General features: G+C 51.0%; 1 protein-coding gene across 1 annotated transcript in view; it reads left to right on the top strand.

Annotated features, from left to right (window-relative positions):
* The window catches only part of HERC1 (HECT and RLD domain containing E3 ubiquitin protein ligase family member 1), a 55,621-nt gene that overhangs the window by 18,782 nt on the left and 9,170 nt on the right, over positions 1-27,669 (top strand). Inside the window, exons 21-63 of the mRNA XM_070953394.1 lie at positions 515-635; positions 2,024-2,195; positions 2,330-2,636; positions 3,086-3,206; positions 3,432-3,483; positions 6,082-6,350; positions 6,973-7,188; positions 7,327-7,447; positions 7,589-7,826; positions 8,338-8,528; positions 8,757-8,912; positions 9,085-9,191; positions 9,643-9,753; positions 9,834-10,010; positions 10,350-10,589; positions 10,925-11,008; positions 11,559-12,070; positions 12,687-13,453; positions 14,159-14,357; positions 14,467-14,627; positions 14,729-14,845; positions 15,278-15,509; positions 15,700-15,824; positions 16,601-16,821; positions 17,840-18,108; positions 18,996-19,048; positions 19,145-19,345; positions 19,916-20,090; positions 20,208-20,478; positions 21,162-21,375; positions 21,464-21,669; positions 22,029-22,156; positions 22,505-22,632; positions 23,279-23,479; positions 23,659-23,789; positions 24,028-24,227; positions 24,874-24,988; positions 25,312-25,458; positions 25,713-25,814; positions 25,985-26,158; positions 26,538-26,831; positions 27,205-27,270; positions 27,351-27,476. Coding sequence (XP_070809495.1) covers positions 515-635; positions 2,024-2,195; positions 2,330-2,636; positions 3,086-3,206; positions 3,432-3,483; positions 6,082-6,350; positions 6,973-7,188; positions 7,327-7,447; positions 7,589-7,826; positions 8,338-8,528; positions 8,757-8,912; positions 9,085-9,191; positions 9,643-9,753; positions 9,834-10,010; positions 10,350-10,589; positions 10,925-11,008; positions 11,559-12,070; positions 12,687-13,453; positions 14,159-14,357; positions 14,467-14,627; positions 14,729-14,845; positions 15,278-15,509; positions 15,700-15,824; positions 16,601-16,821; positions 17,840-18,108; positions 18,996-19,048; positions 19,145-19,345; positions 19,916-20,090; positions 20,208-20,478; positions 21,162-21,375; positions 21,464-21,669; positions 22,029-22,156; positions 22,505-22,632; positions 23,279-23,479; positions 23,659-23,789; positions 24,028-24,227; positions 24,874-24,988; positions 25,312-25,458; positions 25,713-25,814; positions 25,985-26,158; positions 26,538-26,831; positions 27,205-27,270; positions 27,351-27,476 — 8,218 coding nt within the window. The remainder of the gene's footprint in view (positions 1-514; positions 636-2,023; positions 2,196-2,329; positions 2,637-3,085; positions 3,207-3,431; positions 3,484-6,081; positions 6,351-6,972; positions 7,189-7,326; positions 7,448-7,588; positions 7,827-8,337; positions 8,529-8,756; positions 8,913-9,084; positions 9,192-9,642; positions 9,754-9,833; positions 10,011-10,349; positions 10,590-10,924; positions 11,009-11,558; positions 12,071-12,686; positions 13,454-14,158; positions 14,358-14,466; positions 14,628-14,728; positions 14,846-15,277; positions 15,510-15,699; positions 15,825-16,600; positions 16,822-17,839; positions 18,109-18,995; positions 19,049-19,144; positions 19,346-19,915; positions 20,091-20,207; positions 20,479-21,161; positions 21,376-21,463; positions 21,670-22,028; positions 22,157-22,504; positions 22,633-23,278; positions 23,480-23,658; positions 23,790-24,027; positions 24,228-24,873; positions 24,989-25,311; positions 25,459-25,712; positions 25,815-25,984; positions 26,159-26,537; positions 26,832-27,204; positions 27,271-27,350; positions 27,477-27,669) is intronic.

Below are 27,669 nucleotides of genomic sequence, written 5' to 3'. Positions count from 1 at the left end.
GATGCACGAGCGCTCAGAGCTGCCAAAAGGCAGGAGTGGCTCCTCAGGAGGAGGTCTCCTCGAGAGTAAGGCTTGGGGCTAATTGGCCACTCCCCTAGCCTATTTAAGGAAGGACGACGATTGAGGCAATTTTCAGGAAACAACTTCATTCACATTCCTTCGAGTCTTGATTCCAGAAATGTTTGATTTTGGCTCTTGTTTTTCTCTTATCAGTTTTCCTGCAAATTGCTTCTGGGCATTCTGCCAACCACAGTAAGATTATGGTTATCTGAAATACTGTGCCTCAGAACTGAGTTATTATTCTTTGAATTCTTGTCGGCTTTTCTGAACAGCCCTTGTTCAGAAAAGACTGGTTTAAATTGTTGTTTAGTGTTTGAACAACTACTAAGAAAGCTCATTAGTAGTCCTTAATCAGTAAACTAAGGTTTGTATGAACTTTGTGTGTGCTGCGTTCTTTGGGGTCCATAGCTGGGGCAGAACAGGCCTTAACCGTGTGGGGTGCTTGTGTTTTTAGGTACCAGCCAGGAAAAACATTAGTAGAAATCTATCGATGCGTGTATAAAGTTCGGAATCGTTTGCTTGCTTGCAAGAATATGGAACTTATTCCGACTCGCTCGTCTTCCAGGGATAGATGGGTAAGCCTGACAAACAGCCGTTTCCTTTCTTAAAGAGGGAAGGTATTTTAACGGGAAAGATCACGTGGGTTTCTCAGGCTGAAATTCATGTGAGCATTTCTCCTCGTTTTGCTTGTGTTGAATCAAGTTGGTTTGTTACATTTTTCAATGGAAGTATTTCAGATTTGAATCTTGCAGCAGGCTATTGAAATAAGCGATGGCTGAAGCAATAAAAGAAAGCCAAAAGACCAAAAAAGAGATCAAAAATAAGTTTTAATCCAAAAATCCAAAAGAGAGAGGGGAAAAAAAGAAACCAAAAATTTTCAAACTTTTACCCTCTGTCTTCTTGTTATTATTATTTTCTTCAGGTTCTTCCGACCATAATCCTTTAACATCCCGCAAAAGGGGATGATAGATCAATAAATTGTAATCCACATAGGCCCACCAACCCCAATTATTTTATAATCTTCAAAGGAGAGTTCACAGAGCCAGAAAAAAAAGACAAAGAATAGGAAGGGGGGAGGGGGGGAAACCGCATAGAAGCCTTGCTTATGTTTGAGTTTCAAGAACTGAGCTGTTTAAAAATAAAACTTTAAAAAGTTTCAGTCTTACGCTCTCCACATCAATTTTCAATTTTCAATCTAACCAACTTAAGTCAACAAAGATATTCTAGCAGTCAGTTCATACCTTGTTTACAGAATTCTCAAGGCTAAATCTGCTGTTCCCAGCTTCCACTTCTATCTTTTTCCAGTACATGGCCCTCTGACTCTGCTTCTCTCTCTCTCTCCTATCCTTTTTCTCTTTCCAGTTTGGACTTTAAAGGGAAGGAAAAAAAAATAATAATACAAAAAGGGCAGCTCTATTTATCCAAATATTGTGTTGGTCCAAACTTCTCTACAGTTTAATAATATATTTGAGGCTCCCAGTCCAGCTTTTAAGTCCAGAATATTTTCACTCTTTTTCTAAAAATTGTAACTTCCTGTTCCAAAATGGCAAAAGCTCTCCTTGCTGCTTTTCAGAGGAGGTGGGGGAAAAGACCAAATCCACCTCCTTTTAGAGCCACTTTTTCACCAGCTGTTTCTCCAGGGGACTTTTACCCCGCTTCTAGCAAAGATAAAACAAAGTTGGAAAACTTTCACCCAGATCGATCACACTGACAGTCTCTCTCTTCAAAGCTTTCTTCCTGTGGCTGCCCCAGCTTCAGTCCCGCTATCACCCTTCCAGGGCGATTCCAGTCTCAGCGGACCGTTCTGACAATGTGGATTCGGCGCTGCCCCTGGGAACTCCCAAGAGACCCGTCATCTCGCCGCAATGTTAGCCACGCCATATTCCATTCAAGGAATGGATTATTCCTGTTTAATTGAAGCAGGGGCTCCGTTCACAGCACCTATTCTTTGCCCTCTTTCCAGCTGTCAGATAATCCAGAATTGTCAGACATCGATGCTCAGGAAAGCCCCTTTACCCGGACCATTGATGAGGAAGCCGAAATGGAAGAGCAGGCAGAGAGGGAAAGAGAGGAGGGGCACGCAGAGCAGGAGGAGGAAGAGGAAGAGAGAGAGCACGAAGTGATGACCGCCGGCAGTAAGTGGACGCTAAGCCCGGGCACCTCTGGCAGAGTTTTGCCTAGGGGCTGAGACGTTCAGCTGAAGAATTACTGCAGTCCTTTAGCTCTGCCTAGCAGTTAAGACATTTTGTTTTTGTGTTGCATGTTACAGAAATATTTCAATGTTTCCTATCAGCCCGTGAAGTAGCTCGCAGCCGAGACCGGGAGAGAATAAATGGTGGGCTGGGGCCGCAAGCAGAGGATCAGACCCCCCAGACCCAGCAGGAGCGTCGCGTCAGCAGAGACCTCCCGGAGGGCCAGGATGTGTACACGGCTGCCTGCAATTCGGTGATCCACCGCTGTGCCCTGTTGATCTTGGGGGTCAGCCCCGTGGTTGAAGAGCTGCAGAAGCGAAGGGAGGAAGAGCAGGCGCAGCCACTCTCGGGCAGCACTCCAGAAGGGGGCGGCCTCATGACCAGGTGCGAGCAGCTCGGCCCTCTTCTCCAGCCTCTCGGGGACCCTGCTGTAGCTGCACCTGAGGCAGACCGGGGTCCGGGGGAGAACCCAGCGGAGCCCCTTGGATGAGCTTCGCTAGTTATGGCTGTCAAAGCGGGGGTGCATTTTTTTCAAAAACTCCCTGCAGGGTTGTCCTTGGTGTTATTGCATGTATGATGCAGAAGAGTTGTGGCTGAATTTATGCATCCAGAAGCCCTCGGGCGTTTGCTCAGTGGAAGAACTCTGAGCGAATCCTGGCCAGGCAGGGAAGCTGCATGTGTGGAAATGGAAGGAAACCCTCTGAATTGGGAGGCTTTTCATGGTCATGGCTTATAACTGGATACAGAGCAGGACCCTGAGAATCCAGGCAAATGAAAAGCTCTTTGCATTGTTGTGTAATTTTTTTCCTCTGTTATACCTTTATGTGAGGCAGAAGTGAAAGTCTTAGCGCAGAAAGTCGTTCAGGCCACTCTACCTCAAGTTACAAACTGATGAAATCGAGGAGTGAATCCGACCTCTCTCAGCCTGAATCAGATGAAGAAAATTACTCGCTGGTAAGCAGAACTGCAAGCGTTACTTGATGCGATCACAAACGGGATTCCGCCCAAAAGCCCCTTCTGTGTTTAGATTCCGCTCCTACCAGGGTTTCTGGTCTTTGCTTCCCTCCCTGCCTCTGTCTCCTTTTACGTTACGTCTCTTTAAGTCGTAATCCAGGGTTTTAAAGCTTGACTGAGAAAGTACCAGAAGGACTCAATAACGTTTTCTGTTCTTCTCTTTAGAGCGGAAGGCGAAATGTGGATCTGGATTTGGCATCATCGCATAGAAAGAAAGGTAGACCATTAATTACTGCCACCTCATAGCCCTGTCGTTCTCTAAAGCAGGGGTCTCTGACCTTAGCAACGTGAAGACTTGTGGGCTTCAACTCCCAGAATTCCTCAGCCAGCTGGGAGTTGAGGTCCACCGGTCTTAAAAGTTGCCAGGGTTGGAGACTGCTGCTCTAAAGCGATGACCTTGACCCTTTGCAGCTTCGGACAACCTTCCAAGCCTGTTGTGTGGCCCCATTGTAGTGTGGGAGGTTCTGAGAAGGGGCCTGAGCTGATGGTTCACCAGCATGTTAGCCGGGCTTGCTGGCCACAGCCTTACCCAGCAGCGGCCAGAGCTGCATTCCAGAGCAGGCTGAAGTTCTCGGCAGATGGCCAGAGATTGTCAGTAATGGCTGCCTGTTTCCATGGGTTGCTTTATGAGGGGAAGCTCTCGGCCTCCAAGTTCCTCCGCCAGCTATGCTGGGGAATGTTCAGGAGTCTTCAAGTTGCCAAGACTGGAGACCCCTGTAAAGCTAACCTATCAGATTTCAGAAAGTGCACCTTTATGGCCATTGCTTGCATGGGAACACTCAGCCCCCCCTCCCCGTTTTCCATGTATGGACAGATTGCAGATTGAATGTTGTCTTCTCTACCCAATGTCTCTCTTTGTCTTCTGATTCTTGTGTGGTAGTGTGTTTACTCCTTTTTGGCCAGTTGAGCCCCAGGAAAAAGAAGAGCTTCAAGCAAGTACATGATGGCATGTTCTGATTTTATATTCTCTCTCTAGTTCGGCTACATACTTTATAAAACATAAAATATGTATAGCAGCTGCTCCACGTTCATTTTAAATATCGCATTATTGAAAAGTGGCAAACAAGGACAAGTAAACATTGGTGGTCCTCCCACACACACCCACACACACTTTTGTCAAAGACAGGGTTGAGCTACCAGTGGAGTCTTCAGGCTTTGTTTAGCAGAGGCTTTGTCTGCTTTCCTTGAAGCATTGCAGAGCCCTCTGGGCCCTACAGCTCCACAAAGGGAGGTAGAAAGCGCAGCTCCCCAGTTGTGGCTTCCAGGAAAGGGTTGGATAGCTTAAACCCCAAGTCTACTGGACCCTCGAGACCCCCCCTCTTTGGCAGTCTTTTCCTTTTTCTGAAAGGTGTGAACAGTCACTTCTTTGGGTGGTTTTTGTGGGTTCTCCCTTGTCTAAACAATATTTTTGGTAAGGAACATATTGGACCCATGCCCTTCTGGCCTAGTGCATTTCTTCTGGGCTCTGCAGTTTTTTAAAAAAATGCATTGCTTTTTTAAAATCAAGTTTTTTTCCGGGATGTTCAAGGTAGCCTCCCCATTTCCTCTCCATTTTCTTTCACCCACCCAGCAGGTAGATGAGATGGAGAGAATTCCCCTCTGAGCTCGCTCAATACATGGGAAAGATCATAAAGCAGGTTTCTGTTGAGCTTGCCTGTCTCCACCCTGGGATCCAGAGGAGCATAAGCCCCTGGGGAGATGGGGGGTGGGAGGATCAGGGCAGACTTGGCCTGTGTCCTGGTCAGCCACTGTGAAACAGGCCCTGTTGGTGGTGGTTGCGTGCCCTGATTCTGTCTCCGCCTCTTTCTTGCCCTTCCTCGGACCACACTCTCTCTCTTCACTGAGAATGGGTCAGCATTTGGCATCTGCCTTCGGCTTTCATGCTTCGGCTCTCTTAATGCTCAGATAATTAGATATTTAGAGAAAGGCTTAAGACTCACAACAAAAAGGGGCATATCGCTGCTCTGGAACTCTAGAACACAGTAGAATTACAACTGATAAGAGTTTGAGCAATCAAGTAACTAAAATTATTGAAAAACTGAGGAGCAATAAATGGGTTTTACCCCACTCCCCTGTTTCTGCAAGTTTCATATTTTTTGTGCAGACAAAGGTCGCCCTTCAATGCTCATTTTCTTTTGGTCCCTGTACATTTACTTAAAGAGTAACAGCTTTTTGAAATAACAGGGTCTTGTCAACTTTGCATCTGGTTATGTGATGCCTCAATTTACGACTACAATTCTGGGCTTAATTATGGCAATGAGTCCGGGGGGGGGGGGCTATCTATACGTAGCTGCTTAAGCTCAGCCAAGCCAGGCCCACAGAAAGCCCACCGTTTGCCCCTGTTTACTTGACCTTTACTCATCCCTTTATTTACATAAACTTCCAGAAAAGCTATAAATCACCCACTTCTGCTTTACACTGATGCAAGTTAAACACAAAACCTTTTTTTTTGCAATTGGATGTCAAGAGAAAAGTTTTTCTTCTTTGTGTGTGGCAAATATTCTTTTTTTCCCTTTACCTCTATGTTGTTTTATTTGCATATCACCTTTTTTCAACGTTCTAGCTTTAAGCTAAACAGTTTGAGTGGCTTGTGCTTTTAATTTCCTGGTAAGGCAAAACCCATCTCCTGGAGACTTGCCGGCAAAACATACAGCTCTCATTTTTTTGGCCTTTGGTGTGGTAGGCATTGCTGACCGTGCGCATGAAATTGACAGGAATTCCCATTTCCATCCGTTCCGAACGGCAAGCCGTGTCTTCTGCCGGTTGGAGAGCTCGGTTGCCTTGCCAGTGACAGAATTCTGCTGTGTGTTTCTAGGCTTGGTCCACAGCCCGATGGAAACTCTCAGCGACTCATGGACTCGGCTAAAACAGCGCGATTGGCTCTCCAGCTCTTCTTGCTTGTTCGGGGAGTCTGAGGTTGATTTCACAAAATCCGTTGGCATTCATACTTTGATTGAGAACATGATTAGCTTTATAAGTGGGGATGTAGGAAGCTCCCCAGGCTTCAAGGAGCCCGAAGAAAGCATGTCCACCAACCCCCAGGCTTACATCGTTGCCATGGAGCAGCAGCAGCAGAGAGCAGAGGTGTGTGTTGCATGTTGTGGTTCCTTGTGATACTGATTGTCGGAGGATCCAGGCCTTGGGAGAGTTGTCGGCTGCCATTCTGCTTGGGGAAGGGGCCCTTTCAGTTCTCCCACTCTGGCAGGTCGATTGGCTTGGTCTTTGTGCTGTGAAATGTAAGAATGGCCTTCCCGCACGGCAGGCTGTGTCAAGCTGTGCTGGCCTTAATACAGCACCACGAAATATCAGAGGCAACACCCCCCACAAGAGACTTCTGGCACCCTCAGCACATTGGATGCAGCTGAGCCCCCAATGGATTCATGAATAGCTGCCTTCACACAAGCAACGATGATGGCCTTGTAGCTTCTGCATTCTTGTTTCCTTTTGACGTGACTGTTCTTCAAAACCCTGGACTCGGGATATTTTCTGTGCATCTCAGGAGATGTGCCATCATGCATGTTTAAGTCCTGTCCGCAGGATCCTCTGTGGTTTTTGCGGAAACAGCCTATCTATCCCGTTAAAAACTTGCCATTCTGTTTCAGGACTGTTGTTTGCAGTTAGGTTCAAGCTTCCCTGTTGTTGTGCTGCCATTGCAATTTGCTTTCCAAAGAGCAGCTCCAAATCCATTCTTTTCCATCGCCCTTAGCTGCGCCTGGAGGCCTTGCACCAGATCCTGGTTTTGCTTTCGGGGATGGAAGAGAAGGGCGGCACGGCTTCCCTCGGGAGCCGCCAAGGACTGGGATTCCAGTCTTCCTCATTTCTCACTTCGGTGAGGCTGCAGTTCCTGGCCGGCTGCTTCGGCTTGGGAAGCGTGGGACACGCTGGAGCCAAAGGAGAGAGCATCCGGCTGCACCACTATCAGGTAAGAGCTGTGACCCTGAGAAGAGGATGCCATTGTGCGGACATCAGCTTGTCTCAACATCATGCCAGACTGGCAGGTGACTCTTCCTTAGAACCGGCCCTCAGGTGGGTCAGCTTGACTGCGCTGGGTTTTTCGTAGGATGGCATCAGAGCAGCCAAGAGAAGTATCCAGAACGAGATTCAAGTGGCGGTGCACAAAATCTATCAACAGCTGTCAGCAACTTTGGAAAGAGCCCTTCAAGCAAATAAACACCACATTGGTAAGAGGAACGGATTGAATCCGGCATTATTTTTATTTCTGGGAAGAAATAAACCAGAGACGACTCCGGCTCAATCTCGGTACCCTCTTAAAGTACATCCTTGTTTTTCCCTTTGTGCTCGTGTGTGTGTGCGTGTATTAGAGGCACAACAACGGCTCCTGTTGGTGACTGTGTTTGCCCTAAGTGTGCATTACCAGCCAGCCGATGTCTCCTTGGCCATTTCCACCGGATTGCTGAACGTCCTTTCTCAGTTATGTGGGACGGACACCGTGCTTGGGCAGCCCCTGCAGCTCTTACCCAAAAGTGGCATTTCCCAGCTCAGCACCGCTTTGAAAGTGGCCAGCACGAGACTTCTGCAGATTCTCGCCATCACCACCGGGTAAGGACTAATGAGATCAAACTTAACTCCCCAAAATTGACTGGTTGAAATACTGAAAAGTTTTGATGAGAGCCCCAAATTTGCCTCCTTTGCAAAACCAGGAAATGCTGACCCCGACCACCCCCACCCCCACCAACCCACATGCACCTTGCACCATCCCTCCACCCTCTGCAGGCATCTCAGGAGGTGCTCACTGAAGGCCCAGCCTGGTTGAAAGACAAATCTTGGTGGTTGAATAAACCGGGCCTGAGGTCGGCATGGAGGGTGCTCCAGGGTCAGCCTCAGGCCATTGACTAGCTGCTCTTGGGTGAACGAGGGCAGCATCAGTAAGCTGCGTTTCCCTCCATTGGCAGTTCAGATCATTGGAAGGTTAGTTCAGGCAGAAGAGCAGGAAATTCCCATCCTGGGAACCTCCTCCAGTGCCTGGCTTAGATCTCTTCCCAGGGCTCGGCCACCTCTGTGTGACCACGCTTGACCCGGGCACCCCCCCTTTTTTTCCCCCCTCACATAGGACTTACGCAGATAAATTGAGCCCCAAAGTGGTACAGTCCTTGCTGGACCTGCTATGTAGTCAGCTGAAGAACCTGCTGTCACAAGCGGGTGTGATGCTTATGACTTCTTCCTTTGGAGAAAAAGAAGTTGACGATCAGGATGAAAAAAAAACAGAATCCAAAGGTGACACTGAGAGGAAAGACTTCAAAGGTACGAGACACTGACTTTTTTTTAAAGGAAGGCATAATAATCGTCAGGAAGCCTCAGCAGCAGGAGACGGATGTTGCAGGACAGTGCTCTCCCGTCTCCTGGGTTATGATCATTCCCAATAAAACAATCTCTGCTGCCCCTTGCTTGCCCTGCTTTGCAGATTACGGAATTTATTACATGGATGCCCTTTGGCTGGCTGAGATTCATTCTTGTTGTTTGACCTTACAGTTGCCCTCCGAAAACAGCATGCTGCAGAGTTACATCTAGGGGATTTCTTAGTTTTCCTCAGAAGAGTTGTTTCTTCCAAAGCCATCCAGTCCAAAATGGCTTCTCCAAAGTGGACAGAAGTGCTTCTGAACATAGCTTCCCAGAAGTGCTGCTCAGGTACGGTCCACCGAGGCAGCGAATGAACCAATGAAGGAAAGATAGCATCAAATGATTCTTCCTTCGATATGTGGGGTGTGTGCTTGGGCTTTATAGCAACGTTGTAAAAACCGCCTGTGCGACAGAGGCTGACCGTTGCTCAGATCCATTTCCTGTGCCATTTCCCTTTTAGGTGTCCCCTTGGTTGGCAAACTGAGGACCAGGCTGCTCGCCCTCCATGTCCTGGAAGCCGTGCTGCCAGCCTGTGAATCCGGTGTGGAGGATGACCAGATGGCTCAGGTGTTGATACTTTGGAGAGAATTTAGCATGGTTGCAGAGTGGTATTTGCATCTCTGCCTCCAGCAGCCACCCCAGGTTCACCTTTCACCTGTGCATCAGACGCTGCCTTCTCCCAAGCAGGATCAGGGGTCTCCCATCTCAGGACGGTTTCCACCAATTGGTAGCAAGAGAGACCTCCTTCCCTCATCCCGTCTCTCAGGGTCATCCCTGAGGGACCTTTGAGATTCTCTGGCTGCCTTGCATTTTGCTGCAGTTGGAGGGTGTTCCTTCCACGGGTGTGTTTATGTGTGTGTGTGCATTGAAGCCCTTATGTGGCCTAGGAGGGACCCCCACAGCCACCTCGGTGGCCTTCAGAGGTGGCCTTGACCTGAAAGAAGTATGGAGAAGCATAGTTGTAGCCTTTCCCTTGCCGTTCGTTGAACTGAATGCGCTGTGCTGATGCTCCCAACAGGTGATCGAACGGCTGTTTTCCCTCCTGGCCGACTGTATGTGGGAGAGCCCAGTTGCACAAGCCAAACATGTGCTTCAGATCAAAGAGAAAGAACAAGAAATAAAGCTGCAGGTACCATTTTACCTACTTCTGATACCTTTGTGCTTGTTGGCTGCGTTCCACTGACAGAGCTTTGCCCTCTGTTCCTGAAGAAGCAGGGGGAGTCTGAAGAAGAGGACGAGAACCTGCCTATCCAGGAGGTCTCCTTTGACCCTGAGAAGGCCCAGTGCTGCCTAGTGGAAAGCGGGCAGATCCTCACTCATGGAAGCGGAGGAAAGGGCTACGGGCTGGCATCCACGGGCGTCTCGTCTGGGTGTTACCAGTGGAAGGTGTGTAGACTGAAAAGAACATTCCAGACTCAGGCCTGTGGTGAACGATAAACTTTCACAGCTGGAAGTCGGGCACTCTGGTTTGCTTCTCGGCATTTCTGGCCCCTCAGGATGATATCGTGCTCAAAATGTAAGAAAGTGTATTAGAAATAATGGATTCAGTAGTATTTGAGCCCAAAATGGGGAGGTTTTCAACCAAGAATAAATATATTGCAATTGCCCATTTTAATTTTGGGAAGAAGTAATCGAGAGTTGCTTCTTTGCTAAAAAGGGAGGGAGTCTCTTATTTTGAGTGAGTTTTGTCCCATTTTTATATGTGTTCGTATCTGCACTTCCTAGTTTTACATTGTGAAGGAAAACCGAGGCAATGAAGGCACGTGCGTGGGAGTGTCTCGTTGGCCCGTTCACGATTTCAACCATCGCACCACCTCCGACATGTGGCTGTACAGAGCCTACAGTGGCAACCTCTACCATAACGGAGAGCAGGCTCTGACCCTGACCAGCTTCACCCAGGGGGACTTCATCACCTGCGTCCTGGATATGGAAGCCAGAACCGTTTCCTTTGGCAAGAATGGGGAGGTGAGAGGCTTTGACCCATTCCTGCCTTGCTAGATTTGCATATTGCTTCCTAAGCGGTTCACAGTAGAGGCTAAAAAATCCCCTCGGTGGCGACAGTCTGTCCCCCATTTCAAACAAAAGGGAAGAAGAGTGGCACGGGGTGTATTTCTTTTGTATAGCAGGTGCATTCCCGTGGGATAGTTAATCTCATGAACGGATGCAGTGACCTAGCAAAAATTAAAGGGAAGTGAATTCCCAGTCTCATCTTAAACTGGCAGGAATTTCATAGCCAACCTGGAGCAGAAGGAGAAGGGTTCCCTTGTAAATGCATGTCCCCTAATTTTTTTTTTCATTAGGAACCCAAACTGGCTTTTGAAGATGTGGATGCCGGAGAGTTGTATCCGTGTGTGATGTTTTACAGTAGCAACCCTGGAGAAAAGGTAATGTGGATACTTCAAAGGATCTGGAGCCAATGAGCGCTCCCTGCCAGTTTGAGAGGGGATCGGGTTTAGAAGGAGCAGCCCGGGAGGGAGCAGGGAGACCGGGGGAAGAGAAAGGGATATCCAGAATGGGGTTCAAGTCCTTTGGGCTCATGGAAGCAGCCTGGTCTGGCCAGTTCTACCTTGAGCCTCGTCCAGGAACCTTTCGAGCTTTGCTGCCTGAAATTCTGTGGCTCTCAGGCATGCCAAGAAAGGGTCAGGAGCCCGGGTCTCCCCCTGCTTAAGCTCGCCTGCCTCCACCAATTTTCCCACTCTGCCAGCTTGAAATCCTGCCCAGTCTTGGCTCCCTTCTGCCATCCTGGAGCACTGAGAACGCTGGTACTTCTGTGTCTCCTGGCCTTGCTAAGAACACGACTCCTGAGGCAGTTTGGAAGGAGAAGAAGGGCTCTAATTGGGAAAGGGGCTTTCCTGGCCTTCTGAGCTGGGCGGAGGGGTTTTTAAAGCCTGAGAGGCAGCAAAGCAGCTTCTGGATGTCTCTGTGTCTGCCTAGGTGAAGATCTGTGACATGCAGATGCGTGGCACCCCAAGGGACCTGCTGCCAGGGGATCCCATCTGCAGCCCGGTGGCCGCGGTGCTGGCGGAGGCCACGATTCAGCTGATCCGCATCCTGCACCGGACCGACCGGTGGACGCACTGCATCAACAAAAAGATGGTGGAGAGGCTGTACAAAATCAAAGGGTGCCTGAAAGAAAGTGGTCAGAAGCTGAAGAAAAGCCGCTCCCTGCAGAGTCGAGAGGAGAACGAAGTGCGCGAGGAAGAGGAGAAGATGAAGCATTGCGGCCGGCCACACGGACTGGCCGACCTCTCGGAGCTGCAGCTGAAGACGCTCTGCGTGGAGGTCTGGCCAGTGCTGGCGGTGATTGGCGGGGTGGACGCCGGACTTCGAGTCGGAGGACGCTGCGTTCACAAGCAAACCGGGCGGCACGCCACCTTGCTGGGTGTGGTCAAGGAAGGCAGCGCGTCCGCCAAGGTCCAGTGGGATGAAGCCGAGATCACCATCAGGTACAGTGCTGGTCTTCAGCAAGCGGCCAGCAGTTGAGATCCAGGAAACGGAGTTTGGGTTTTGAGTTTCCATTGCTGATCTAGGCGCTTGTTGCCTGGCAGAACAGCAGCTTGTGGCATTTTAAGTGCTGGGAGAGGCGATCATTTATGACACAATTTGCTCAAAGGAAAAGCTGCATCAGAGCACTGCAGCACCGCACAGAGGCCAAGCCTTCTTCCAATATAGGGCTGGGCTGTGCCCTGCCAGGGCTGTCTTGGGGCAGGCGATACCCCAGGGAGGTGCCAGGCAGCCGGCAGTCCATTCATGGAGGCAGCTGTGCCTGTTGAGAGGCACTTTTCAAAAGCAGTTTAGAAAAGTTAGTGAAGGGTAAACCATGTCAGGTGTTTTGAATTAAATACATTGTTTTAGAGAGAGACACACATGGCTTGTTACTTTTGTGTTGAATGTCATCCCTCCCCATAATCTCATTTCCCTGGTTTACTTTGACTTTTAAATTGTCAGCTCCTTTAGATTGTGGTATATTTTACATCTTATTTTGCCTGTGTGATTTCCTGTGCTTTCCTCTCGTCTATCCCTCACTTGCTTCTTCCTGTGTCGTTCTGATCTTCATTAAAGCTTCCCAACTTTTTGGTCGCCTAGTGATACGCCGCTCTATAACCTGGAACCTTGCGAACCACTGCCTTTTGATGTTGCAAGATTCCGGGGACTGACGGCCACCGTCTTGCTGGACCTCACCTATCTGACCGGCATCCATGAAGACCTGGGCAAGCAGAGCATTAAGCGGCACGAGAAGAGACACAAACATGACCTGGAAGATAAAGGAGACCCCGATCAGAAGACGGAAGGCGACGCTGCGTCCGAGGCACGATGTGTGCCAAGCACCGAGGAGCCGAAAGGACCCGGGGCCAAGCTGGAAAGCGAAAGCTCTTCCTTCTCTTTGGACGCCATTTCCTTGGGCATGGAGTGCCAGCATCTGAACGCCGAGGGCAAAAAAAAGAACCACGAACACGCCGCCAAGAACTACGAGGCCGTGCAGTCAGAAATCAGGGCCATTCAACTGTCCTACCTTTACCTGGGAGCTATGAAGTCCCTCAGCACGCTGCTCAGTTGCAGCAAGTACGCGGAGCTGCTTCTGATCCCCAAAGTCCTGGCCGAGAACGGCCACAACTCCGATTGCGCCAGCTCCCCCGTTGTCCACGAAGAGGTGGAGATGCGCACGGCCTTGCAGTTCTTGATGCGCCATATGGTGAAACGGGCAGTCATGCGCTCACCCATCAAGAGGGCGCTGGGATTGGCGGACCTGGAGCGGGCACAAGCCATGATCTACAAATTAGTTGTGCACGGACTGCTGGAAGACCAGGGCGGCTCCAAAGCCAAGCAAGGTACGTCCCAAGCAGGCTGCAGGTGGTGGAAGGTCAGTGCAAGGCCTGCACCTGTGGCAGCGAAGGAATTGCACACCTCATCTCTGTCTGCCTTGGCCCAACGGTCTGTGGCTGCCTTTTGCCTGAGCTCAGATGGTTGTAGTTGCGCTGAGGACTCCCCACCCCTCCTTTTCTCCTTCGGCTCAGCTACTGAAAAAGAAATTGGGCTTTTTAATCCCAAACCCAGGAGAGCCTCTGGCTGTCACTGTAAATCAGATGATGGCAGCCAGTGGCTCCAAAAGTTTTGGAGGAAAAATATTAGTGGGCCTGAAGTGCAAAAGGAAGGCACAGAGAACAGGAGCAGCAGCAGCCACTGTTACTATGGGCGATGGCTGGATTTGAGGTAAAATTCCTTTGCGCTTCCTTCATCAGCCAGCCCTCAAGGGCCCTGACATAACACACGGCATGGAAAACAGTCCATGGCAGGGCCGTTTTGGTCAGCAGGGATGCTGGTCCTCTGCTCCTCCGAAGAGTTGCTTCCAGGAGGAGCAGGACTGCTTGGTATCATCTCTTGAGTGCTGCTGGTTTAAAGCCCCAAGTGGAAGCGGCAGGCATCCTGCGATGGGTCAGGCCCATCAGCCCCAGCACTCCACCCCTCGCCAGCACCTGCAAGGAGTCACGCCTGCCTTCCTGGGCAAGGCAGAAAGGGCTCCCTTTGCTTTGCAGAAATAGACCAGCAGACCGAAGAGAATGACCAGAGTCAGCAAGCCCAGACCCCCGTGACCACCAGCCCGTCTGCCTCCAGCACCACGTCTTTCATGAGCAGCTCTCTGGAAGATACGACGACGGCCACCACCCCTGTGACCGATACAGAAACCGTGCCTGCCTCAGAGTCCCCAGGGGTTTTGCCACTCAGTCTCCTGAGGTACCTCTTGATTTCCACACCTCGTTGTTTTGCGGAGTTTGGACTGTCTGCTGCTGGCTGGCCAGCCGGCCTTGTGTTACTTACTCCCTCCTTTCCTGTCTCCCCGAAGGCAAATGTTCTCCAGCTACCCCACCACGGCTGTCCTTCCCACCAGAAGGGCACAGACACCCCCCATCTCCTCCCTGCCGACTTCTCCCTCGGATGACGTGGGCAGGCGTCAGTCACTCACCTCTCCTGATTCTCAGCCCGCCAGACCTGCCAATCGCACAGGTGGGCCTTGTCCACAACTGTCTGGCTCTCCTTAAACCTGTATCAACTTTGGTGTTTGGCAAATCCAGGCATTAATTCTTGTCCCTCCTCCCGCCTTACAGCTTTGTCCGACCCAAGCAGCCGCCTGTCAACCTCCCCCCCTCCTCCTGCTGTGGCCGTGCCCTTGTTAGAAATGGGGTTTTCCCTCCGGCAGATTGCTAAAGCAATGGAAACCACAGGTAACCAGAAACACCTGGGCCAGGCATGATTCTTCTGCCCATCCACCTGAGCTTCTGGAGAGGGCCTGCGGGAGAGTCCACGAGTGGCACGAGGGGTGTGGGTCGCGCTCCCCGAGGGATGCCTTGTCCTCCCCCCTCCTTGCATTTCACAAGGCATGAAAATCTGGATTCTGCCATTCCTTCGGCCCGAATTCATTATGCGTGTGCAACTTGTGTCTCTGTGTCTAGTGTTTGATTTTATCCTGTTTTTCCGTTTGCTGCCCAGAATCTTAACTGGCTGGGGCAATTACAGATGGTGAAACATCAATAGCAATTTATTATAAGAGCAGGGAATTCTGGGCTGGGCAAAACAGATGCTTCTCTTTAGTCCTTTCAATGCTGTAGCAGGTGGCTCTGCTGGGCTGTCCAGATGAAGGTTTCCGGTTCCCACAGGTGCAAGAGGAGAAGCGGATGCCCAGAACATCACTGTCCTGGCAATGTGGATGATTGAGCATCCTGGGAATGAGGAAGACGAAGAGCCTCAGTCAGAAGAAATGGTGGATGCCCGACACGGAGGCTTAGGCCCAGGAGGTGGTGGCAAGTCCAGCGACCAGAGCTACCTGCAATCTCCAGGAGACTTGCCTTCAGCTGATGCCCCTGAATTGGAGGAAGGCTTTGGTGAAAGGTGAGCTCTCTACTGCGGAATATAAGTATTTGTTTGCCACCTTATCTGTCAGTAGGTGGTATGATTCAAATTATTTCGGGCTCTGTTAAAGGAAATTAAAAGCCTTCTGGTCCAGAGGTGCAGCACAACCGAGTGCTGGGTTTCCCCCTCAAGCCATGCCAGTGTTCCTGAGCTGTTTTTGTCCTTCCAGCCATGATAACATGGATCACACAGAAAATGCCGCCTCTGGCAGTGGGCCCGTGGCAAGGGGTCGGTCAGCAGTAACGAGGAGACACAAATTTGATCTAGCTGCTCGAACGCTGCTGGCCCGTGCTGGTAAGTCTTTCAAATACTACATTACACGTTTCCCTCTCCTCCTTTAATTTCTTGAAGATGCTTGCCGTATTTTAGAACACTTGCTAACTAGCTATTTGTAAAAAAAAAATGTGCCCAAAGTCTGCGCATCCAAAGCTGAAGGAAAATTATTAAGATTTCTTGAGAATATTTCAGTTTTGTGGGGCCCCGTGTAAAGCCTGTCCCAGAGTTGAGGGTGGAGACCTGCTCTGTCTAAGAAAATAAGGCTGATGTGGTACCAGCTTCCTTCCTGACAGTTATCTTCTTCCCCCTGTCAGCCCAGGGTAGCCTTTCCTGGGGTTTCCCTGTGGTACCCATAGCAGATACGTCAGGCTAAGAAACAGACGCCCTGCAGACCGAAAGCTACTCTCATTAGAACAGCTCTAGTAACAGAATCTAGGGTTACTAGGGTGAATGTGCTGCCTCTTCCTGAGAATGAGGGGAGGTTGGGCCCCCCTTTCTCTGATCATTGCCTTGGTAGCAGCCATTCAAGGGCATCCTCTTCATTCACTACCCAAAGGCCTTTCTCAGGTTCAGGCGTGGGATAAAGGATTTATGAGCAATCATAATATCAGGAGAGGAGGGGATGATGGGCTCCCCCTGGACCCTGGGCAGACAGGCCTCCATTCCTGCAGTCCAAGCGCCCTTGTGACACACACAAACACACACACACACACACACACACACACACACACACACACACACACACAGCTTTTGACTTGCCCAGTAAACCCTGTGGTTTTCTTCTCTGGTTTAAGCGGGATTGTACCGCTCTGTACAGGCCCACCGGAATCAGAGCCGGAGGGAAGGGATCTCCTTGCCGCAAGATCCTGGCACGCTCTACGACTTCAACCTGGACGAGGAGCTGGAGCTGGAGCTGGACGAGGAGGCCATGGAAGCCATGTTTGGGCCGGACCTTGCTGGGGACAATGACATTCTGGGAATGTGGATCCCAGAGGTATTGGACTGGCCGACCTGGGTGTGTGTGACGGCAGCTGGGGCTGCTGCTTTGCTTCCTTCTTGCTCTGTAGAATGGGACTTAACTCTGTGCCTCGCTCAGCCGCCTCAGTTAACATGGTTGTTGCTAAAATGTGGGATTCTCCTCTCTGTGACTGCGGCTGCTTTCTATTTGCCAACTCTCTTTTCTGCGGGCAGTAACAATTCAGGCGTTCTTTTCTTTAAAAGCCTTTTTAGAAATAGGTGTAACTCCAGGCTTTAGTAATCAGAAATAAATGCCTAATGTTTTTCCTTTGATTTAAATTTAAAAAATAGCTGAAACAGCTGGAACCACCACGGAAATGCTGCTTGTTTTAAAACTGGAGTTAAACTTGGGCAGTTCAGCCTGTTGCTCAATGCTGTCGCCTCCTTCAGGTCAAGGATCCAGCCAAAGCTGCAGAATCCTGGCCTCGTCAGAGCTGATTCCCTCCTGGCCCAGAAGGAGAACCAGCAGTTGCTTGTTAATGCTCCGGAGCAGAATTCCTCCCAGAGAGGGCAGCCTAGACACAGGTCTCAGTTCTGCCTGATAGGAAGGCAATTAACTTGTGCATAATTAGTGTGGCTTTCTTGGGACCTCTTCCTCTTCCTCAAGGCTTCCAGGAAAGAAAATTCTTGAAACTGAATTTGTAGAAATTGCTCATGTGAGATTGTGTAATGTATTAAGCTGCACGTGGAGGAGGGGTCTCCCTCTGCATTTGGGGGACTCTTCCACCGAGTAGCAACACCTAATGAGAGCACCAATGTCAATGCTGTTGATTGGCCTTGTTTTCTTGCACACCGTCTTTCTCTTGTCTGCCTCTGGCAGCCCCTCCTTGTCAGCGGGTCTGGCTGGCGACTATAAGGGGTAATCTCTTGGGAGGGAGAGGGGCAATGCCACCTGTGCCTCTGGCACCGAGCTGGAGCAGAAGACATCAGTTTGCTTTAATGTGGGTGTGGAAAAAGTAGGAATACGAGATTGTTCCTTGTACATGAAACAATAACAGTGTAATTATGTTGTGCAGCACGTTTGTGAATCTGAAGACAGGGAAGAAGTGGTAGTGTGTGAGTTGTGCGAAGCCAGCGTGGCCAGCTTCAATCAGCATATGAAGAGGAACCACCCTGGCTGTGGGCGCAGTGCAAACCGCCAGGGCTACCGCAGCAACGGCTCCTACGTGGACGGCTGGTTTGGTGGCGAGTGTGGAAGCGGGAACCCTTACTACCTGCTATGTGGCAGCTGCCGGGAGAAATACCTGGCCCTGAAGAGCAAGAACAAGTCCTCGGCCTCGGAAAGGTATCGGACAGGAGGCGGGAGGGCTGTGGGGCGGCTTGCTCACACTCCCTGTCGTTCCCCCCCCCGGTTCCCGCCAGCCCCTGCATGGGCTGCTGGGTGGGAGTGGGGCCGAGGGTTTTGCCCCCTTCCCCACGAGGAACGCTAATATTCGTGGCGTGTTCAGGCTGCCCAAGGCTTCTCTTGCCTCTTTGCTTTCCTTTGTGGTCAAAAGCCACTTGGAAGTTGCACTTGGTTTTGAAGTTCAACAGCCAAACCTGGAAGCTCTTTGGGGCAGCAGAGAGGGGGCCGGATGGGCAAAGGTTGTGTAGGGGGCAGCTTTGGGTAAAGAGAAGACCCGCCTTTGCACCACAAATCTTTGTCAGCCTCCCTTCCTTTTGTGAGAGAAGAACGTTTCGGACTTCAGTCAATGTAGCCCTTTGGAGAGGAAAGACAGGTTCAAAACTTCAGACCGTCCCCTGACAGGCGCTGTTCAATGCCCTGTGCCCTCTTGGTAGGGACACGCAGAGTGGAGGTACAGAATCAGGTGTTTAAAATAGGCTCAGTTTTAGTAGGTTTGGTATGTTTTTCCATGAGAAGCTTAAGTTAGCCTAATCATTAACTGGAACTTTAGAAGTAGTTTTACGTCAGTGAATAAAAAGGAGCATTTAGATGAGTCCTGCTAGAACCCTTGCGGAGCTTCTGACGTCGAGTCGTGTGGTGCAGCTTCTTCGTCCACAATCTTCCTTCTGCCCACCTTGCGGAACAAGTTGATTCAGCTGCAAAAAAAGGAGGAGGCCTCGGTTTCATTGTTCCTTCCTGTTAACAACTAACAGCTAATTATTTACGTCCGGCTTAAGGAGATGCGTGGCATGTGAAGGTGACTGTGGTTCTTTCTTTCTTGGGTACAGGTACAAAGGCCAGGCCCCTGATCTAATAGGCAAGCAGGAGACCGTCTACGAAGGTACTTCTTGTCGCCGTCTTTCTCACAACACGAGCATCGACTTTGGGCCTCCATGGAAAGGTAAGGCCTAACCGCAGTTTGCTTGCTTCACGCTAGAAGACTGGGATATGCTGGACGTTGATGAGGATGAAAAGCTGACCGGCGAAGAGGAGTTTGAGCTGCTGGCTGGACCCCTGGGCTTGAATGACCGGCGCATCGTGCCCGAACCTGTCCAGTTCCCGGACAGTGACCCCCTTGGAGCCTCTGTGGCCATGGTCACGGCCATCAACAGCATGGAGGAAACGCTGATGCAAATAGGTAAACCGGGGGGGGGGGAGATTGCTGGCCCCTGATAGGCCGTTCTTTTGTGCGCCCAATGCTGAGATCCCATCTCTGGGGGCAGGAAGCAGAGGTGGTTCTTGTGGGAATGGAGACCTCGTGGAAAGCTGGAAAGGGCCACCAGCCAAGCCCTTTTTCTTGAAGATGATAAAAGCCTGAGGATTGGGGACTGGCAGTGAAATAGAGGCTTTTAGCGCACAGTTCCCTGGAAAGAGTAGCAGAAAAGTCACGGGCTGGCAGGGCAAGCCCTCTGGATTGGATCCAGACCCTGTTTCATCTCACACCCAGCTGCTAGGAGTGAAACCCAGGGAAAGGATTCAGGGAATGAATCCACGGCAGCCACTCAGCCTCCGTGCCACAGAACAGGGGCAGGGAGATGAGGCGGAGTGGCAAGAGAGGCCCAGCGGTGGCTATGAAGCACTGAGGACACCTCGTACCACGTTGGGCGCTTACCGTTCCTTTGTCTCTAAGCAGTCCTTGGGGCTTACAAGGCAGCAGTCGGGTTTCTTTCTCTGATGGGTGACCTGGCCTTCCTTTTCCTCCTTACAGGTTGCCAAGGCTCTGTGGAGAAAAGCTCTTCGGGCAGGATTACTCTGGGGGAGCAGGCGGCTGCTTTGCTAAATCCCCACGACCGCATCATGGCCTTGAGACGGGTGACGGCAGCAGCCCAGGTCCTCCTGGCCAGGACTATGGTCATGAGAGCCCTCTCCCTGCTGTCGGTCAGGTGAGGAGACTCCACTGGGCTGGGGGAAGCACAGGAGGGCCAAAGGGCCCAGGGAGGAACGGCTGGGCGAGAGAGGCTTTGCCTGGCCATGGCTCTGACCTTTTCTTCCCTTCGCAGTGGGTCCAGCTGCAGCCTGGCAGCAGGGCTGGAGTCCCTGGGTTTGACGGACATCCGTACCTTGGTCCGCCTGATGTGCCTGGCTGCGGCGGGGAGAGCTGGCCTCTCCACCGGCTCCTGCTCCGGGCTGAGCCCTTCCGAGAGGCCGAGAGGCATCCAGAGCCAGATGACCAAGCCCATCTCCTGCCTGGCCTACCTGAGCACAGCAGTCGGCTGCCTGGCCTCCAACACCCCCGGGGCTGCAAAACTTCTGGTCCAGCTGTGCACTCAGGTGAGGGCTGTGTTTGTTCCAGCTGTGCAGCCGCTTTTTTTCGCTCAGGAGGAACTCAGCTTTCGGGGCTAAAGATCCCGGAGTCTTTTGGCTGGGCCAGACTGGAGGGGAAGTGGGTAGCAAGAGCCCTTCGGCACAGGCAGCACTTAGGAGACCGTCGGTAGTTGAGGCAAGACAAAGTTGTTTCTGAAAGGAAAACGGAGGAAGCAGCTAGAGGCTTCAACAGCCTTTCTCAGCCCAATATATTCAGACAATCTACCTAAACAGAACCTGAAAAACAAATAGTTTCAAACTATTACTACCGGAATATAGTTTGTTTTGTTTAGAATTATTTTAATCTGGGTAAATCCATTTGAATCATCGGAGTCCATTACGTCTTTAATCTCTGAAATCTATTATATCTGATGATGGGAATTATGACAGCTATGAGCTACCTGAAAAAAATTCAGTGTCTTTGAAAGCAACTCTATTTCCTTGTGTATCACTTTTTCCTGTTTTATAAATTCCTATTATTCATAATCAGAATAGACCTGTAAACCGTACTTTGCTTTAAATGCTGCATCTGCTTTAATGGGAAACGTTTCGAAGGTTCCTATGTCTTGTTGAAAAACTCAATGTAGTGAGAATTAGCCTCCGTGTTTGAAAAAATCCATCTTGGTTGTTGCTTTAATTCCTTTTTTTAGAACTTGATTTCAGCAGCTACCGGGGTCAATTTAACGACAGTGGATGATCCCGTGCAACGAAAGTTCTTGCCGAGTTTTCTGCGAGGAATAGCCGAAGAGAACAAACTCATCACCTCCCCCAACTTTGTTGTCACCCAGGCCCTGGTGGCCTTGCTGGCCGACAAGGGGGCCAAACTGAGGCCCAGCTACGATAAAGCGGAAATGGAAAAGAAAGGTAGTTGTCTTGAGTGGGGGATGCTTTTGTCCAAGCAGGGGTGTGGGCCCTTTGAGTGACCAGCCTTGCTCCGATCCTTCTGCCCTAGGGCCCCTGGAGCTGGCCAACGCCCTGGCCGCCTGCTGCCTCTCCTCCCGGCTGTCCTCGCAGCACAGGCAGTGGGCCGCTCAGCAGCTGGTGCGGACCCTCGCCGCTCACGACCGCGACAACCAAGGCAGCCCGCAGACCCTGGCAGACGTGGGAGGGGACCTGCGCAAGTGCTCCTCCATCAAGCTGGAGGCTCATCAGAACAGGGTAACACCCCCCCCCACACACACACACAGTATCTCCAGAGGCCCATCTCAGCTAACACCCAGGCAGCCTTCTGCCGCTGGGGGGAGGGGGGTTTATCTACCCCCATAATTCCCAGTCCTGGATTTGGTTCTAGTGCACAAGCCTGGATATGGAGGAGCCCAACAGGAATTGGTGGAGGACTGAAATATCTCAACCCTCTCCTGCTCAGGTTTCCTTCAGCTGATTTTTAAATCGGGTGTCCTGGCCAGATTTTAATCTGAGCTCCAGCAGTGGCTGAATAGGAACATTTGATAATGAAGAAGACAATCCTTCGACTTTGGACCCCGGCTGAAACGCCTCCCCGTCTTTTCTTGAAACAGGTCATGACTTGCATTTGGTGCAACAAGAAAGGTCTTCTGGCCACCAGTGGCAGCGACGGAACCATCCGAGTGTGGAACGTCACCAAGAAGCAGTACTCGCTGCAACAGACCTGTGTCTTCAGCAAACTGTAGGTGGCTTGGCGGCCGTTTCTGTTAGGTTGACCAAAAGGGAGGACTTTATGGGAGAGCTAAGGGCCAAAAGGACTCTGCTGGATCAGAGCAACGGCTCTCTCAGAGCCACAGAGCCAGCGGGCAAGTCGGCTTTTACGAACGGAGGCCCTTTTGCTGCAGGCGTGGCTGAAACTGTTCTGGGGATGAGTTTTGGGTTCCTCTCAGTTTGTCAGTGAGGCAAAGAGAAGATGCCGCATGAAAGGTTTGGCCTCCGCGGGATTAGAACTGCTTGAGGGATGGTGGGATGTTTGCTATTGCTTGGGCCATAGAGATTAGTGGAGAACTGTTTCTGTATTGTCTTGCAGCGAAGGAGATGCAGAAGAAAATTTGGGGTCTCCCGGTGACCCCGGTTTCTCTCTCGCCTGCTGGAGTCTAAGTGGCAAGTACCTGGCGGGAGCCCTGGAGAAGATGGTGAACATATGGCAGGTCAACGGTACGAACCACATCGGGCTGAACATCAGCCATTTTTAGCAAGACAAAACTAAGCAGAATTACGTTGTGACAGGCATTTTATTTTTTAAAGTGAAATAACCTATCGGTTGCCTTTGTCCTGGCCAATAATAATCAGGTATTCAGTTCCCCCAATGCGCTTTCAGTTTATTTTTTAGCCAGAATGAGGGAAACCTGATTGAAACCCTTGTTTGTTGGAGAGCCAATATGGGGGAAGTTCTGCTGGAGGCCCACTTGGCCTCTTCAAAGCTTCTAGACAACAGTTGATACTTCAGGAGCTGCTGGCAGGGAAATGGGGGGGAAGGGAGATAGAAGATAGAAACTCCAGCCCCTCTTCCCTCCCATCACCTGCCATGCAGCCCTTCCGTTTTCGTGGAGGGATCCATTTTGTCAAGCACTGGCAGTCCAGTCTCGTTCTTTGGCTCCTTTTCTTCTGCTGGTTGTTATCAATGGGCTGACCTGTCTGGGTGCAATGGGTTTCTCTGACAGCACCCTAAATTCAAGCTGCCCAGGGTGCCAGCAAAATTTGGCTGGCAAACGCACCGTAAAAAGGACTCTTGGAGCCATTGCCCTTCGAGGCAAGTGAGGAGAGCAATGGTCCTTGAAGCGCCCATCTGTCTTGTTCCTAGGGGGAAAGGGGCTCCTGGACATCCAGCCTCACTGGGTCTCTGCCCTCGCCTGGCCTGAAGAAAGTTCCTCCGCAGCCTGGACTGGAGATGCGCCGGAGTTCCTGCTGGTGGGGCGGATGGACGGCTCTCTGGGACTGATTGAGGTCCTGGACGTTTCCACCATGCGCAGGATTGAACTGGAACATTGCTACAGGAAGGATGGTAGGCTCCTGCCAGGTCCTGGGGGCTGCAAGTCTTTGGGCTGTGAAGTGGGGAGGGGCATTTTGACCCGAGAGAGAGAGCGAGAGAGCTGATGTCGTTTTCCCAGTGTTTTCGTGTATTTCCTTTCTGCGCTGTAAAAGATTTGGGTGACTCAGCCATCTTTTTCTGCTGGTCTCCAGTGTCGGTGACCTGTCTTGCCTGGTTCAGTGAGGAGAGCCCTTTTGCTGTCGGCTACGTGGATGGGAAGCTCTTGATAGGCACGAGGGAAGCCCGGGAGAGCGGAGGGATTGTTTTGGTGGATGCATACAAGGTACAGCAGAGCCCGCTTGCTTTGGCCTCCTGAAGGGCCTGAGCTCCAGAAAGGGCAGAAGCAATGAAGAGGGCAGGTTCTTGTATGCGTGTGTGTGTGTGTGTGTGTGTGTGTGTGTGTATCAGTGTCCCAGCTCAGGAGGGAGATTTGTGTCTTGTGCTTGAAGGGAATTTAAGGAGATTCTCTGTGCTCTCAAGATGGCCCAATGTGGGTCCTTTGTGCTCCTTTCCTTCTCCAGGACACCCTTGTCAGCATGAAGTGGGACCCCACCGGGAAGATTCTCATGACCTGTGCGAAGGAAGAGTCGGTCAAGCTCTGGGGCTCCTCGGGGAGCTGCTGGAGGCACTTGTGCAGCCTTTCCCACCAGGCCGTGGTGAATGCCCTGGTCTGGTGCAGCCTCCTGGGGAAAGGCCCCAAGCTGCAGCTGCTGCTGGCCACGTGAGTTGGAAGTTTTCATGCCTCTCTTGGCAGCTGCGTGGTACGAACAGAGAATCAGGGGGGTTGACGGGCTTCTAAAATTTTCAAATGGCATTTGGCTGTATTCAAAAGAGGAATCATTCTGTACGGGTAGTCCTCAACGTATGGCCGTTCATTTAAAGACAGCTCAAAGGTAGGACGGCCTTGGAAAAAGTGACTTATGGCCCATCCTCGAAGTTACCACCATCGCACTACCCCTGCCATCACATGATCACAATTTGGGCGCTTGGCAATCAGTTTGCATTGATAATGGTCATGTGATGGCAATTGTCAGATTTTGTGTTTTCAGATTTTTTTGCTATCTATAAAAAAACAAATCAGTCTCACCTTTCTGTACTCCAAGGTTCCTGGGCCTACAGTTTTTTGCCTTTCCACTCTCTCCCTCCCAATCTCCTGTATTTCCATCGCTGCCATCTGTGGAGGGGGGAGGGGGGGAGAAATGCTGAGAGGGTCTTAGAGTTCCCAAGCCCAAAAGACTCCGCTCACTCGCTCCGTGTTTGCAGCCCTCAGGGGATTCCGTGTGACCCGCAAGCACCTACAAGCACCGCTCGGCCCGGTGCGGAATGGTGGTTCTTCAATGCAGCTTCTCCTCTTCGCTTTTGTTTAGCGGGTGCCAGAATGGCTTGGTTTGTGTTTGGACAGTTCCCCAAGACGAGCTGGTCTTCCTGCAGTCGAGCCTGAGCTGCTCTGAAGAGTGGTGGGACGAAGACATCAGCGGGAAGGTGAGGACCACAAGTCGGTGCTCTCTCTTAGGGGGAGCCGGTGCAGGGCAGAAGGCAGCCTCCGGTCTGGGGAGGCAGAGATAAGCCCAGGCATTCAAGGCAGCTTTTGAAATAAAGGTTCTGCCTCTGCACTCAGGCCTCACGCAGCTTTCCTCCGTGCTTGGGAGGGATGAGGGAATCTGATCCCTTGCAGAGGTCACCCGTGTGAAGAAAGCTGGCGGAAGCACACTAACTGGACAAATGGCCACGTTTTAAAGTATTTGGGCTCTGTAAATAGGCATTTGCATTTCAGTTCTGGGATTCTTCTCGCCCTTCCTTTCCAGGATGCCGACCGAAAAGTAGCAGAAACCAAGTGTGTTTATCAGCTAAAAGGACACATCACACCTGTGCGGACGTTGACTTTCAGTTCTGACGGACTCACCTTGGTCTCTGGGGGACTCGGGGGACTTATCAACATCTGGTCTCTCCGGGTAAGCAGGGTTCCCAAAAGTCAAAGCCAGTTTTCAGTTCCCCTTCAGAATAACACAAAATAACACAACTTTGAAGGCTCAAGTTTAGCAAATAATTTTAGATAATTCATGGACTGATTGGTGCGTAGAAACCTGGTTCTGGAGTTTGGCAGACCCCAAATCAAATACATTGTTACTGTTGTGATACCTTTTCTGCCATACAAACACAGATGACCTGCGCTTATGTAATTGCTTTCCTGCTTCTTCCTGCTTAGGACGGGTCTGTCCTGCAGAGCGTGGTGATCGGTTCCGGAGCTATTCAGACAGTGGTTTGGATCCCTGAGGTTGGAGTTGCTGCTTGTTCTAGTAGATCAAAGGTATTGTCTCTAAGCAAAGTCCTCACTGCCCTCCCTCTCAGTGGGGCCCCAGCCTAGCCGGCGGGACCTCTCTCTGGCTCTGGGTTCACCTGCCTTTGTGCCACACGATGGACGGTTGATTATGGTGGCGGTGCTATTTCAAAAGGCGTGACAGTCTCCTCTCCGGATAGGATGTCCTGGTGGTGAATTGCACTTCGGAATGGGTCTCTTCCAACCACGTCTTAGCGACATGTAGGAGCGCTTTGAAACAACAGGGCATTTTTGGCTTAAACATGGCCCCATGTATGAGGGCTTTCTTGGAACGGCTGCCCATCATGCTGCAGGAACAGTACACCTACGAAAAGGTAGGGAGACCTGGAACGGGGGGAGCTTGTGCGTGAACTGTGCGGAGACCATCTGAGAAAGATTGAACTTGGTCTCAGCCTAATTTCTGGGGTTCTGCTGACGCCTCCAGAGTTCCCCGAGTAGGTCAGAGGGTTGTGCTAGATTATGTTGCTTAGATATTCATTTTTGGCAGCATTTTCCACAGCTCTTTGCTGTCACAATTTCCTTATGAAAAAACATTTGGGACTAAATTCGTTACTCTGTCCCAGAGTAATCCTAGCTCTGTTTTGCTGATGATGAAGCTATTTCTCTTGGACATCATGACCTCTTATAGTTAATAAAGTGAAGGGTCAAAAGGGATAACATTGGGGTAACCCTTCCTCTTCCTCTCACCCTTAGCCCTACGTGGTTTGTGGAGACCAGCTTGTTCACAGCCCCTACATGCAGTGCTTGGCTTCCCTGGCCGTGGGGCTGCATCTAGATCAGCTCTTGTGCAGCCCACCCATCCCTCCGCATCACCAGGCCTGCCTCCCAGACCCCTCGGCCTGGAACCCCACCGAGTGGGCCTGGCTGGAGTGCTTCTCCATGACAGTCAAGGCTGCAGAAGCGCTGGCCAAGGGAGACACCTTCCCAGAGTCCTTCACTGTCCCAGACCTGGAACCGGTGCCGGAAGAAGAACTGGCCCTCCTTATGGTAACCGTGCATTGCGCCTGGCAACGCAGCCTGGCCTGTTTGGCTGCTTTTGAAAGGGCTCTTGTGTGCGCCTTGCTCAGTGGAGCTGCCTGGAGATGTTGGTCCTGCAGTTTGTTTTCGATTAGGGTTGCGGGGATGTAGCAAAGGAGACAGAACGTTTGAGTGCTGCCTCCTGCAGCTCTAGGAAAAGGGGAGGAGGTGGGGATGCTCCAGATTTTGCAGGGGCAGCTTCTTGCCTTGTGTGAAACTACAGGTTGGGGTGTCATAATTGCATAAGTTGCTCCAGACAAAGTCAGGGCATCCTTTCAAGTAAGCAGGCGTGGAAATGGCACCGCTCCCGGCTTGACTGTAAGGCAAGAACTGTATTTTGCAGGACAACGGAAAATGGATCAATGGCATGGATGAGCAGATCATGTCCTGGGCAACATCACGCCCGGAGGTTAGTGCCATAGGTGGTGGGTTGGAAAGAGCCCAAAAGAGCCCCCCACCCCGCTTCTAAAAACCTCTGTTGTCCCTTAGGACTGGCACCTTGGGGGGAAATGTGACGTGTGCCTCTGGGGAGCAGGAAGGCATGGGCAGCTGGCAGAGGCTGGAAGGAACGTCCTGTTGCCCGTCTTGGCCCCCTCCTTCTCACAAGCACAACAGGTAACTGTCAGAAGTCTTCACACACACACACACACACACACACACACACACACACAAGGATAGTCTCCCCCTGAGGTTTTCTTGGAGAGAGCAGAGCAGGCCCAAACGAGACAGACAGATTCCCACAGATCTGAGGCTCTTGAGGGGAGGGAGCTCTCTCTCAGCTCACCTGGCTTTGCGTTGATTCAGATGC

The sequence above is a fragment of the Pituophis catenifer genome, unplaced genomic scaffold (assembly GCF_029215685.1).
Source record: "Pituophis catenifer annectens isolate HBS135680 unplaced genomic scaffold, rPitCat1.0.hap2 SCAF_14, whole genome shotgun sequence".
NCBI lineage: Eukaryota > Metazoa > Chordata > Lepidosauria > Squamata > Colubridae > Pituophis > Pituophis catenifer.
Note: the sequence above shows the minus strand (reverse complement) of the source record. Positions and strands in the feature narration are given on the sequence as shown.